Below are 13,903 nucleotides of genomic sequence, written 5' to 3'. Positions count from 1 at the left end.
CTCGCTTCTTCTTCCTGGTCCTTTTCCCGCTCTCTCCTTCGTGGGCGGTTCCGTTTTCTCGGTCTCTGCCCACCATTGAGGATCAGGAGGCGGATCTCGGCTGCTGACGGACACGTCCTCAAGGGGCCGAGATATTTAGACTGGGCGGCCATTGTCTTTCGCGCTCTTCAGCTTGTTCACGCCCACTTCCACGCCCTTCTTCTTCTCCTGCGCTCTCCTTAGCGCTGTAATGGCGGCGGTTTTGGCGGGAACTTCTGGCGGCAAGCGGCAATACACGGCCCTTCTAATAAAGTACAGTCCAAGCACTATAAATCACAGTTCCAAGGCACACATGACCTGATTCTTCAGGCTTAAGTAGATCCTGTTCGTGACGCCAAGTTTGGAGCGCCCCCACACCGCCGCAGGGCCGAGGGGTACCCGGAGCCGGGCCGAGGGGTACCCGGAGCCGGGCCTCTAGGTCTCAGTCCTGGGGTTATCACGGTGGCTAGACCCGGTCCGTGGCCCTGTCTGTCAGTGGGGGACGTCCGGTGCAGTAAGTGGTGTTGTAACGGTGCAGTTGTGGGGTGCAGGTCGCGGTAAATAACGAGGACACCAGGTTGCAGTCTCTTTACCTCTTTACTGGAGATCTCTGAGTCCTCAGTCCAGAATACGGTTCTCCAGGCTGCGCAAGTCCGGTCGGTCCAATGGCACCTCCAGAGTTCACTTCACAGGTGGAAAACGGTGCCTTCCTTCTTAGCGCTATGTGTTCTAGTCCTCCCCTGCTGTGCTTACGGAAAGTACCCCACAACCGTTGTGTCTGTTTCTTAAGTTCCCTCACAACTCGATTAAATGATGTTCTTCTAATCTTCCGTCCCTTCCTGATGTTACAGTTAGAACGGCACCCGTTTGTCGGATAGGCCTGGAGTTCTTCCGGGACCCTAGAGACGCCCCTCTCCCGCAATTGCCTCCCAAGACTTCATAGGTGATATGTGTTAGACAGCCCGCCTTAAACTGACTGTCCTGCCGCTGTTTAGAGTATTGCTTGAAGCTGAATCTTATAATACTCCCTCGGCGTTCCGGCCACCGGTAGTGCGCCTCAGTAGGGTGTTGCTCCGGTCTTACAGCAAGACCCCTACTGGAATTCTCCTATTGCTTGATCTCGTTTCTCACTCAGCACAATCTATCTCGCTTCTAGTCCTTTCTTGGGTCCCGCCGCTTCCCGGAGCTGGCGCGGACCCGTTACGTTCTCTTCAATGCCAAGCCTCTGTCAGGATCCCACCCCTGACAGAGACCCTACTGTCTCTTCCCCTACAACACCCTCTGCCACAAGGTGTTGCCTGGTTCCGACCCAGTCAGCTTCTGATCTAACTTCCTGCCTGACCCCCAGTTTACCCACTATGGTGGGGAGTGGCCTAATGAATAGAACCCTTAGCTCCCCCCGGAGGCCCGGCTGTGAAATGTATTGGTGTCTGTGATACCTGGTCAGATGAACTCCTTCAGTGCCATCGGACGCACCATGGCTCCCCATAGTGGCGGAGCCACAGTACTGCAACGACCAGGACTCTGGGGCGCTGCACAAAACCACAGCAGAAAAAACTTTCCTTCATGAACAAAAAAAGTTCATAATTCATTGGAGGTAAAAACTTCGTTAAAAAGATTTCCATATTTCCTAGAGGCATGTATCATAGAAATAGAACACACAATGGAACAAAGTCCTGCCAAATTCTACCAGGTGCAAAAAACGCTACATCAACCTCAGTATACTTTTTTTCAAGAATTATATATTAATAAACAAAAGTAAGAATGGTGGAATAAAGTGCATTCCGATTGGCACACAATAATCCAAATAAAAAAATAAAGGGGAATCTCTTATATGTCTACTAGATGATACTGATCATATGCCAAATAAAAGGCTACTGCACCTGGGATCAATGTGGACCCATGCACATGATTGTAAGGATCCAGCCAAAATAAGGCATGTAAATGATCCTAATAAAGGAAGGTATAAAGACAAGGGGTATATACCTAGAATTCCCAAAATATAAAAATTAAATATAGTAAGGTAGAATAAACCTATGTGGCCATCAAAAGGAGTACCCCGACGCGCGTTTCGCATATGGCTTCCTACCATGGGGGAAAAGTATTGGCAGCTAGCATTCCTCATGCCATTTAGTAGTTGCAATAGCTCATTGTAAGATTCCCTATTTTGTTTTTTTGTTTTTTCTAATCTGATTTGTATTCCATGATTGTAGATTTTGTTATTCTATTACCTGTACAGAATTATAGGGAAGACATCTTGCCATATCTACTGTTAACAGCATTTAGAGACATGCGTCACAGCAGCTGCATAGGGCAAAGAAAGTAATCGTGGGCACGGAGTTACAGGGAAAGGGCCACAAGTCATAAAATTAGTAGTGTTCACCCATGCTCGTTGTCCTCCCCCTCTTGTTTCAATTGTTTCCCAGTAATAGACCAATCAGGAAGGAGTTTTGGCCGTTCCCAGTCATACCTAGACACTTTTCATAATCTCACAGAATGACCCCTTTTCCTTTCCCTACGGATCTGGGGTGGTTGGTTCCTGGAGTCTCCGCAGTATAATCAGATTCTCAAGGTATGACTTCTATAAGAGAGTTTTCTAGGCATGATCCATGATCTGTGCAGAGGTCATTGTGCAGAGAAGAGGAGGAGATAATCTTACATTACCTATTGTGAATGATGAATCCTGTGTCATCTATACTGTTTATAGGTGATATCTGCCATTATAATTCTGTCTGTGATAATAATGAGACCGCTGAAAAGTGACCTCTACAGCACAGGAAGTATCGGACTAATACTAAATTGGTGACTAGACTGAAAATTGCAATATTTTAAGATTTTTTCATATAGAAGGTAATGTGAAAAAATAAAAAAAATTGCCCCAAATTTTTTACAAAACAATTTATTATAAAAACTTGATTTAAACAATGACATATTTCATTTTAAAGAGGTGTTCTCAAGTTACTAAATTGCTTTAGTTAGTTAAATAATAAAAATAAGCAAGTTTGCAAGGGACTTGATTTTCCTATCTGCTGTCATTCTCCTGCAAAGAGATCTTTTATCTTTTCTGGTGTACAGCTAGTTTCTATGGAGCTCAGCCACTTGTGCCTGCCCTGACCATGGCCAACAGTGCACAGTAGCTACATTCCAGGAGAGGAATTAACTTCTAGCATCCCAGTCAGCTCTCCAGCCCATTGATTTCTATATAGCAGATAGCTATTAATCTCTCTCCCAGTCCCTCTCAGCTCCTGACAAGCTGCTGTTATAAATCTTTCAAAATCACCAATCTGCAGAATCATTTTTTCCCAATACAGGTTTCCTAATTGCTGTTCCCATTTCCTGAGCCATGTGTTTATTCAAATGCCCAGAGATCTCAATTTGAAAATAAAGTGGTAAAAGTGTAGACTCAGAAGAAACACTGATAGCTGAATGTGTTACAGCAGAATTTGTGATGAGCTTTATAATACTCCTAAAATTACAACTCTGCTCCTCACAGATCTCACTGTCCTAAGCTGCATGCTTGTTCAAATGTCCTTTTATATGTGTATGCTAATACAGTTATAACAGTGTAGACTCCAGAACAAATCACTAAATGTTTTACAGCAGAACGTCTGCCAAGCTTTATAATACTACTAAAACTACAACTCTGCTCCTCACAGATCTCAGTGTCCTAAGCCGTGTGCTTGTTCAAGTGTCCTTTTCTATGTGTATGCAAATATAGTGATAACAGTGTAGATTCCCGAACAAATCACTAAATGTGTTACAGCAGAACTTGTGCCGAGCTTTATAATACTACTAAAACTACAACTCTGCTCCTCAAGGATCTCACTGTCCTAAGCTGTGAGCTTGTTCAAATGTCCTTCTCTATGTGTATGCAAATACAGTGATAACAGTGTAGACTCCCGAACAAATCACTAAATGTGTTACAGCAGAACTTGCGCCGAGCTTTATAATACTACTGAAACTACAACTCTGCTCCTTATAAATCTCACTGTCCTAAGCTATGTGCTTGTGTGCTTGTTCAAATGTCTTTTTATATGTGTATGCAAATACAGTTAAAACAGTGTAGACTCCAGAACAAACCACTAAATGTGTTACAGCAGATTTTGTGCTGAGCTTTATAGTTCTACTAATAACATAGCTCTGCTAATCACCAGAATTGTCACTCAATGAGTAGAGGCCTCCCTTCCAGAAACCAGTAAGTAAGGAGACTGTATTGATCTGAAGTGTTCATGATACAACTTAAGAATACCTCTTTAAGGAACCAACATATTGTGTGTAAGGCAGAATTTTGTTTTCAGCATTTAGGACATTGCTACATGTGCAGCATTTTGATTGCTAATGCTCAGTAAATAAAACAATTTAGTGAAAAGGAATAGCTGGATTTTTTAGCTGATGTTTTTATTGCCATGCTATTGATCCCTATTAAAAAAAAGAACCTTTCCAGGTATGAAAAGTGCCAAGAACATTTCCTGGAAGGCAGTGAAATATGATAACAATGTATTACGGAATCTTAAACAGTGGACTGGCTTCTATTCAGGCAAAGAAATAACAGAAGTGTAGAAAGTAATTGCAATTGTCCCCTGTATACATGATATTCAATGCAAAACAATACAACACGACGTCGCACCTCGATGTAACGGATGAAGGGGTAATTAGGAAGCGTTCTTGTGATTCCTGATGGCTGCACTCTGAGATTCTTTGAGGATACAAATAGTTTATTCACCTTACGTTTACAAAAGGCCGTTATGGAAGACAATATTGCATCTGTTAGCGGCAACCATGAAATATTGCCATCCTAGCCTTTCAATCAATGATATATTAACGTTTTCAATATTCTGTTACATGGATACTTTTGGGTTTGGACATTCAGTTTATCTTTTTCATTTTAGGAACAAACAAAAGGAATTAATGTCCAAAACGGATGCGAACAGAATCAGGAGGACCCCATAAATCATTATATATCAGTTTTTGGAAAAAGAAAGTGAATAAAAAGCACACAATGCCAAAATGTTTCTTCCGTTCTAAAAACGGACATTTAACAGACCCCATAATAATCAGTGGGGACCCTCTGCTTCCGTTTACATCAGTTATACACCAGATCAGTTTTTGGACATTTATTTCTTTTTGTTTGTTGCTAAAATAGAAGAGACAAATAGAACTTCAAAACAGCCGTGTGAACAGAGCTTTAAAGCCCCCATACACATTAGACTACTGGCAGCCAAACCCATCGATATCGGCGGGCTCAGACAACAGCTGTCTACTGTATATGGGGCCCCTTACCGTTCAGGCATATTGGGTATTCTTCAGCAATTGCAGAAATGTATGCGAGGGCCACCATGTGTACCTCCTATGGCATGTTTCCCGGTATAGAACCTGCAAGAAGCGGAGAGACATTGAAAAAGGGATAGTCCATGTTAAACATTACATTTAGATTTGTTCCTAACATAACAATATAGAACTTAAAGGGAACTTGTCTCTTTGGAAAATGCTTTTTTCCTGCTGATATAGGGTTAATCTGCAGGTAAATGGCGTTACATTGCTGCCCAGCCACCGCAGTGAATGTGGGCTACCAGTAAAAAAATTATCCTATTTGCCACCGGGAGCCGCCGGCTTTCAGTCATGGGGGCGTGCATGCACAATCACCGCACACAGAACCACTCACTATCCTGTGAGCACCGGTTGGCACTTTGACTGACAGCCGGCTCTGCAGTGCATCTGTGTAGAGCGAGCTGTCAATCAAATCATGACTGAAAGCCAGAGAGGAACCTGCCAATATCTGCAGTGCATCTGTGTAGAGCAAGCTGTCAATCAAATAATGACTGAAAGCCAGAGAGGAACCTGCCGATATCAATGGGATCAGACAGTCTAATGTGCATAGGGGCCCCAAGCTGATGATTTGTAAGCGAAGGAACAGCACTAGGGATGAGCGGACCCGGGTTCTGGTGCTTGACCCAAACTTTACTCCAAAATCGAACCCCATTGAAAACAATGGGGACCCAATCTTTTGAGTCAGTCTGTCTATGTATAGAGAGTTTTTCGTCTTGGCACCTGATTAGTACTATGTGTAAAGGGGGCTGGCTGACTGCTCATTAGAATAACCCAGCCCCATTTTATGTCTATACATCCACGTGACATAAAAGGGGTGTGGCTTAGCAACTCAAGTAACTCGAGCCAATCAGCCAGCTTCTTTTACGCACAGCACAGGTCACATGAAGAGTGAGTCAGAAGTGGAACTGCTGAGACCTAGAACCGTATTGATACAGATAAAATGAAAACTAGTACATCCTATATCATTGTATTAGGAACACATCTAAAGTAAAAAAAAAAAATCACAAGTATAACCTATTTATACTATATGTGAAATAAAAAAAATAACCCTACTCTATAGAAATATATCATAAAATAATTCAGCATAGAATTTGGGCCAGAAAAACATTAACTTTTAGACATGCTTAGGGCAGGTGCAGACGGCAAGAGATTCTCTCATGAGCGTGAATTGGGCTAATTATTCAAAGAACACTCTGATCAACGTTCGATCAGAGTGTGATCATAGTGTGATCCGATTCTCTCAGATGAGGAGAAGATGGAGAAAAAAAATCTCCATTTTCTCCATTGTGTCAGTGCATGGAAATCGAACTGCACTCAGACGTCATCCGAGTGCTGTCCGATGTTTCTCATGCACTCATTGACTTGAATGGTCAAGTGCGATCCGAATATCACATTACACTCAGGCATGCTGATATTTTTTTCCTCGGACAGGATCTGCCCCAGGAAAAAATGTGGTCAAGTGCGTGAGACGTTGTGTTTTTTGCAAAGCAAAAATATGCAGCGTCAAAAACTCAGCAAAATCCCATTATGTGTACTTAACTTAATAGGGCGTTAGGAGTTCTGTGCTTACCCTCTCAGAAGAGCTGGAAGGAACATACATAGCATACACTTGTAGTCTAGGAACACAGATGTAAGGGACACATTTATACCAAATCCAGAACAGGTTCTTTTAACAAGATTTCAGATTGTAAAGCGCAATCCACTGCCCGTCAGGTGGGTAAAGTGTGCCCCAGAAGAACCTGTTCAGCTCACACTATGTGACCCCTTATAAAACAAGGCTATTCCTGCTGAACCGGTCTAGTTTTGCCCTTTCACAACTAATGTTCCAGTCGATTGCCTTTAAAATCATCAATAAAATGTATATATGACCTTTAACGAGACCAATCTGCGTTCTTCATCGAGACATTCCATGTCTGACACTGGTTAACTTCATGTAAAAAGCCGTCTATTCCATTGCACCTTGCAAAGCAGAAAAATACCTGAAATTACGCTAACGTGTGGTCTCATCCCATCTACTGTATTAGATGCAGTAAAAGTATATTTGGGGTATGTCCATCTGTAAACACCGTTTTATAGCCCGTGCACACGTATTTTGCATATTTAATAATATTGGACCAATATTGATGTCGCCTCCATTATACTCTAGCCTCGGTTTTGATGGATAATTCTGAAGCCTGAGGAATTGCGAATTCCGCTCTAAATTATAATACTCATCATCAGTCAACTTTGTGTTAATTAATATATTAGCAAAGATGCTACTAATAATCTGATTGTCCCCATAATCAGCTAATATCTGCTCCGGCAGTGACTATATTCGGATAGGAGTATTTAGGCTCACCTTGGAGAGATGAATCCTCTAAGCCACTGGTCTGGGTGGGCACACGGACCTTTGGCGTGTGTGCGGCAAGCAGGTGGTAAGCGAGGTCTTGGCACACTCAGGGATTTTGGGAGCAGCAGGATGGATGATGTGGAACCCAGTGGGAATAGAAGCAAGTTAAAGCACGGTGTAAAAGGGCAAAAGACAAAGTTGCATGTCCTCATGGGCTTTAAATAAAATTAGAGAGATGTCGTCATTGAGCCAAAGCCGGGCAACCTGTAAAATATGATGTGGAGCACAGCAGAGGGCAGCAGACCGAGGAGAAGGAAGCAGAGCCTGAGATATCAGGGACAGGTGTGTAATAAAGAGTAAACTTGCAGTATTTGGCAGTGGCCACTAAACAATATACAGAGCTGCTGTGTTATACTCCATACATTGCTTACATTCAGCCACTGCTAGAACAGATATCAGCTGATCGGTGGAGATGACAGGTGACAAAACCCCACCAATCTCATATTGATGACTTTTCCTATGGATGGATCACCATTGTCCCTGACAGCCCCTTCAATTTTATAAGCGAGCGCATAGATCTGCATAAGAGCTGTAGACACAAAAGTAGTCTTTGTGTAACAAAAACTGATCAAAAAATTGCTTAGATTTTTAATTTTTAATTAATTGAAGCAATTAAAAATAAGTTCCCTAAATGCATACCCGGTATCAGGGAGTACTTTATGCCTTTTAAACATTTCACCCTCTCCACCTCCGCCTTTTCTGTTTAATAGTACTACTGTATGGTGATATTACCAAGTTACATGAAACTTATGTCCAGGCAAATTTTTCATTTCATTATTCTAACCTGATTTTATCGCAGAGGAAAGTACTTTTTGGTTTTATTAAATTTCTGAATAAGTTCTGTTCTGTAATGGTAAATTCGGACATTTATTTTTGCTAACAGCCTGTGAAAAGGGCGTTGTATTGAAGGAAGGATTCCATGTCCAGGGTCACCTGAGGACACCGTATTACCCCTTCTACTACCCACCTTATCCATACTGCACCTGGAACATAACAGTGAGTATAGGACTTACAGCGGTATTACTTTTCCTGCAGGGAACAGTAAGCGCGTTTTTACCTGTTACATGAGTTGGTATTGTTTCTTTCTGATCATTTATTCTTAGAAGGGAAAATTTATTTTCATACCTAAAGAAAATAATAAAGACCTGGTCAAACTTGACGGACTTGTGTCTTTTTTCCACTTTCCCAGCTGTAAACTAGAATATTTACAAGAGATTATTTTTTCCATACTGTCAAATACAAAACCATGGAGAATGTTTCTTCCCAACGAAAGGAGTGATCCCATCTGGCAACTTCTCAATGTAGCCATATCATTGGTTCTATCAATAACTGTATTCAAGTTTTGTTTTCCGGTTTCAAAAATAAAAACAAACTGCATTTTACTCACTGTCCACGGGTTCAGCGCAAGTCTCTGATACTGCTCCTGGTCTCTCTTATTGCTTTCAACACTGACATCGTGTCAACAGCACAGCAATCAGTTAGTAAGCTCAACAGCTCATAATGTCAATTCAGACAGATCGGCTAAGCTCACCGATTGGCTGCAGTGTTGCCAATGTGATGTCAGACAATGACAGATACTGGGAAAAGTGGTGAAGACTCAGCACTGGTGTCACGAGCCTGTTGCCTGGTGTCCCATGACCAGGGGCTCCTGCCCTGTCCCTAAAGCTAGGGGTGCCCTACCTCGCCCTGTTCCCCGGATTACTTCTGATGGTGAAGATGTCGGGGCCACGTTCTTTGCCTTAGCTCCTGAATCTGCCATCAGTCTGTACTCCTCCCCCACCCAGGGAAGAGGGGAATAGTAGCATACCGTTATACACCAACCAGACTAACAAGTCAATAGGAGCAGGGGTAATGAAAAATACCAAACATACAAATATAGACTCACATATAACAGAGGAATGCACCAGGGAGTGGAGGATGGGGTTAAACCAAAGTAGGAGAAGAAAGGGAATTATCACACGCTCAAAACCTAACAGCAGTCACAGATAAATCCACCAAATCCACCTTCTCCAATAACCACCAACAACCACTAGCCATGCAGCATAAGCTAACTTTGACAATGAGTGCTAGCCATGGTCAGGATTATATAGGAGATGGGAGTGGAGTGGCTAACAGTGCACATCTGGGAGCCTTAAGGCTCCAGGAGCTCTCAACAAAGCAGATTAACCCCTGCACTGGCAAAAGAAATTTACACTGTTTAATAAGAAGGTTAAGTGCTTCTAATCAGTACAGGAATAGGAGAAATCAGATGCTGCGGTCTTCTGGCTCCTCTCTGTCGCGGTAACCCGTGACAGGTGAACAAAGGGAGGGTGAGTATAGCTCAGTAAGTTTTTTTTTTAAACAAACTGCCACTGTAGAAAAAGAGTTTTCTGGAATGCGAAAACCCCTTTAAAGTACCAAATAGATCTCAAAAAATTAGTTAAAGGGAACTTGTCACATGAAAAAACGATCTCAGTGGACTGATCTCCCTATAAGATGGTATGATATACTGTATATCAGACATTATGACCTTTTTGCCCTCTACTCTTTGATTAATATATATGCTATAATTTGGTCTCCTATTATCATGACAGGTCCCCTCTTCAGAGTATGGGGTTGCTCTGAGGTTCGAAGGCTATAAGCTTACAGGACAGTACACATTTGCCCCTTGTATGCAAGGACAGTGGACCATCCAAAATCGGAGGTACGACTTCTTTTACTACTTTTAGTTTGTATTTAATGTACACATAAGCAACATAGTTGTAAGGCTGTCGCTAATCAGTAAAAGCAGCATCTTAGCTTAAATCCAGTGAAATAAGAGCATTACAGTTAAAGGGGTTCTACAGTAAAAGGAAAAAATAGAGAAATACGAATGAGTTGCCCAACAGGGCCATAGGGTACCCGGTACCGGGTCCGGTGTTCACAGGGGGATGTCACGGTGGCGACCCGGTCCGTGGCCCTGGGCGCCCATGTAATAGGGGAAAATGAATAAAGTTTATGTTTGTGATGCCACCTGTGGTATTCGGTCAGTGGTGACCGACGCTGCTTTAAGGGGTCCTCTGGGGTGATGTTATGGCAGCTAGATGATATAACTTCCCACAGGTGAAATGTATCCCCAGGGCTTCCGGTGTGTAGATGGAAGATGGTGAATGGTGCAGTAAAGAACGAAGACACAGGTTTGCAGTCTCTTTACCTGGTTTACTGAAGGCTTCAGGCAGCCACAGTCCAGGGCACCATATCACAGGGCAGGCAGGGTCCGGCCGGCTTGGAAGAAAATCCAGAGTCCCCTTTACCAGGTGAAGTTAAAAGCCTTCCTCTAGTGTGGTGGTGTTGTAGTCCCTTACTGCCTATGGCTTCAGATAAGGTCCTCACAGTTCTTCTCTCTGTCTCCCATATAGTATAGGACAATACCTGCATGACAGGTAACTCGAGCCTTTTTACGGGGACTCTATCACGCCCCAGGCTCTATGTGTTACTGTGTCTTAGGTGTGTGTGACGAACAGGTAACTTGCAGTTCAGCTGTCCTGCCGGTCTCTGCTGTAAGTTGTAGAGTCCCTTACAACCTCAGTGGTCCGGCTACCGGTTATCTGCGCCTCAGAGGGAGGTAGCCTTCTCTTAGCTGGTCTCCCCTGATGTTACTCTCCTGTGCTTCGCTCTCCTTCATGCTCACCGAACAATGTTCGACTTTCTGTATGTCTCTTTCCAGGAGCTGTAGTACTTCAGACTACACGACCCCTTCAGACCTTCTGGCACTCTATGTCGGTCTGCTCTCTTCTTTGTTTGTAACTTTCTGAACCCTTTCCCTCCAGATCAGAATGTATTTATAGGGGAGTTCACCCTATACTAGGCTTAGAGCTCCCCCTTCTGGCCTGGAGTGTGAATATGTTGTATGCATTGTGATTACCTGATAAAACATATCCTTCATCGCTTCCAAATGTAACATCACTCTCCCCGTGAGGAAAGCAATGCTACTGTGAAGACCAGGACCCTGGGGCGCCACACAAATATGTTATTATAAATATATTCCAAAATACCTATAATTAGCAAATCACATTTGTTTTGTCCAGGTAGGTCGTCACTGTAGAACATTATTGCTGACACTTTTTACACTTGAGAGAAGCCTGACCTAGAATGTTAATAGGCATCTGTGACCATGTGCAGTAGGAAGTACCACTACTACTTTGACCTGGAGATAAATTATACCATCAAATGTCAAGCTGTCGAGGCTTAAAACTTGGCTCTAAGGGTAAGGTTTCTTCTTTTGGAGAGTGACATACCACGCCTGGCATGTCCGAGTGAGAAGACATATATGCTATGCATGCGCCTCTGGGAAATTAAATATGCAAATTGCCTCTTCATAGAGGAAGAGGACTTGAACTCTAGTGCCACCTATTGGTTTGTCCCTCTCCACAAGGAGAAACCTTACCCCTTAGATCCAAGTCTTAAGCCTCTCACCTAGGCAAATCAAATCTCATACTTTGCACTGAGGAGCGGTAGCACCACGAAACACCGTGTCTGCAAATTGAGATTTTGGTTTGGCTTTTTATCCTAAATCCTATGCCAAGGCTCGATAAAGGGTCGATAGTGACTTTTAGAATTGGCTCTAGAGTTCTAGTCCTCTTCCTCTCTGAAGAGACAATTTGCATATTAATTTCCCAGAGAAGCATGCATAGTGTATACAGTAAGTCTTCTCACTCTAACATGCCAGGTCTGGCTTGTCACTCTCCACTAGGAAAAACCTTACCCCTTAGATACGACTCTTAAGCCTCTCACCCAGCCAAATCAAATCTCATACTTTGCACTGAGAAACGGTAGCACCACGAAACAACGTGCCTGCAAATTGAGATTTTGGGGTTTGGCTTTTATCCTAATCATATGCCAAGGCTCTTTAAAGGGTCGATAGAGACTTTTAGGATTGCTGCTTCCAATAGTTGGCACTACAGAGTTCTAGTCCTCTTCCTCTCTGAAGAGACAGTTTGCATATTTAATTTCCCAGAGGAGCATGCATGGCGTATACAGTAAGTCTTCTCACCCTGACAGGCCAGATCTGGCCTGTCACTCTCCACTAGGAGAAACCTTACTCCTTAGATGCCAAAATTTTAAGGAAACCCAAATGCAAATAAGATTTTTAAGCCCAAATATATTCAAGTAATAAAAAAAAAATGTCTCTAAAGGTACAACACAACCCTTTAAGTTACCAAATCATTTTTTATACTTCATAAATCTTGAACTACTCCATCTCCACTAAATTGTAGATGATATGTAGATTGTATACACATAGCATATAGCATGATCAGAGTTATTATGACATGTTACTTCCTACAGGATGTGTGGATTGAGGATGCTCCAACCTTACACGGAGAGAGTAGAAGGAGTAACTAATAACATCACCATTACATTTTCCTGTCCCCGATCACTAACTGGACCAGGGATCCAAGTTTCTTACCGCCTCTACAACAAGACAGATCGTGAGTTACATAATTAAGCATTTTCTCTAAAACATAACAAACGTATTCTTTCCTGAACATCTCTAAAGTTATATTTTTTTACAGCCTGTCCTGGAGAATTCTTGTGCATGCTAGATGGGATGTGTGTCCCACTATGTGATGGGATTAAGGACTGCCCCAATGGCTTGGACGAGAGGAACTGTGGTCGGTATAATTACGGCAATCACTTTAGACATTCTTTTATTTGGCAGTTAGTATACCAGCCTCTGTAAGATATTAATTTATTTACCCTAGTTTGTCCTGCTGAATACCAGTGCCCAGGAGGGCAGTGTATCCCCGCCAAGCAGATCTGTGATGGCAACAATGACTGTGTGAACGGTACAGATGAAGAGCAATGCCATGAAGGTAACATCTCTACCATACTATCACCTAGGGGGCCTCAAAGTATCTTCTGTTCTCCGTCCTATGGTTTTGTTTTTGTTTGTTTTTTTTAAAACACATGAGTATTTTCGGTCTGCTTGAAAAAATGGCCGAGTCGCCATGGCTGTATGTCTCGCGGCAGTTCAACAGCCACAACACATGCAGGGATAGATAGACTACCAAACAGACATCCCTGCATGTGTTGCGGCTGTCAAACAGCCGTGAGACATGCAGTCTGGTGACTTAAGGCTACTTTCACACTAGCGTCGCTTGCTGAACGTCGCAATGCGTCGTTTTGGAGAAAAAACGCATCCTGCAAAGT

The 13,903-nt window shown here is 42.8% G+C and overlaps 1 protein-coding gene across 3 annotated transcripts in view; it reads left to right on the top strand.

Annotated features, from left to right (window-relative positions):
- Positions 1-13,903, top strand: part of TMPRSS6 (transmembrane serine protease 6) — a 106,756-nt gene that overhangs the window by 71,664 nt on the left and 21,189 nt on the right. For all 3 annotated transcript variants that reach the window (XM_077277727.1, XM_077277726.1, XM_077277725.1), the window contains 5 exons: positions 8,619-8,731; positions 10,309-10,418; positions 13,040-13,182; positions 13,267-13,365; positions 13,456-13,566. In XM_077277727.1, coding sequence (XP_077133842.1) covers positions 8,619-8,731; positions 10,309-10,418; positions 13,040-13,182; positions 13,267-13,365; positions 13,456-13,566 — 576 coding nt within the window. The remainder of the gene's footprint in view (positions 1-8,618; positions 8,732-10,308; positions 10,419-13,039; positions 13,183-13,266; positions 13,366-13,455; positions 13,567-13,903) is intronic.

The sequence above is a fragment of the Ranitomeya variabilis genome, chromosome 8 (assembly GCF_051348905.1).
Source record: "Ranitomeya variabilis isolate aRanVar5 chromosome 8, aRanVar5.hap1, whole genome shotgun sequence".
Lineage (NCBI taxonomy): Eukaryota > Metazoa > Chordata > Amphibia > Anura > Dendrobatidae > Ranitomeya > Ranitomeya variabilis.
Note: the sequence above shows the minus strand (reverse complement) of the source record. Positions and strands in the feature narration are given on the sequence as shown.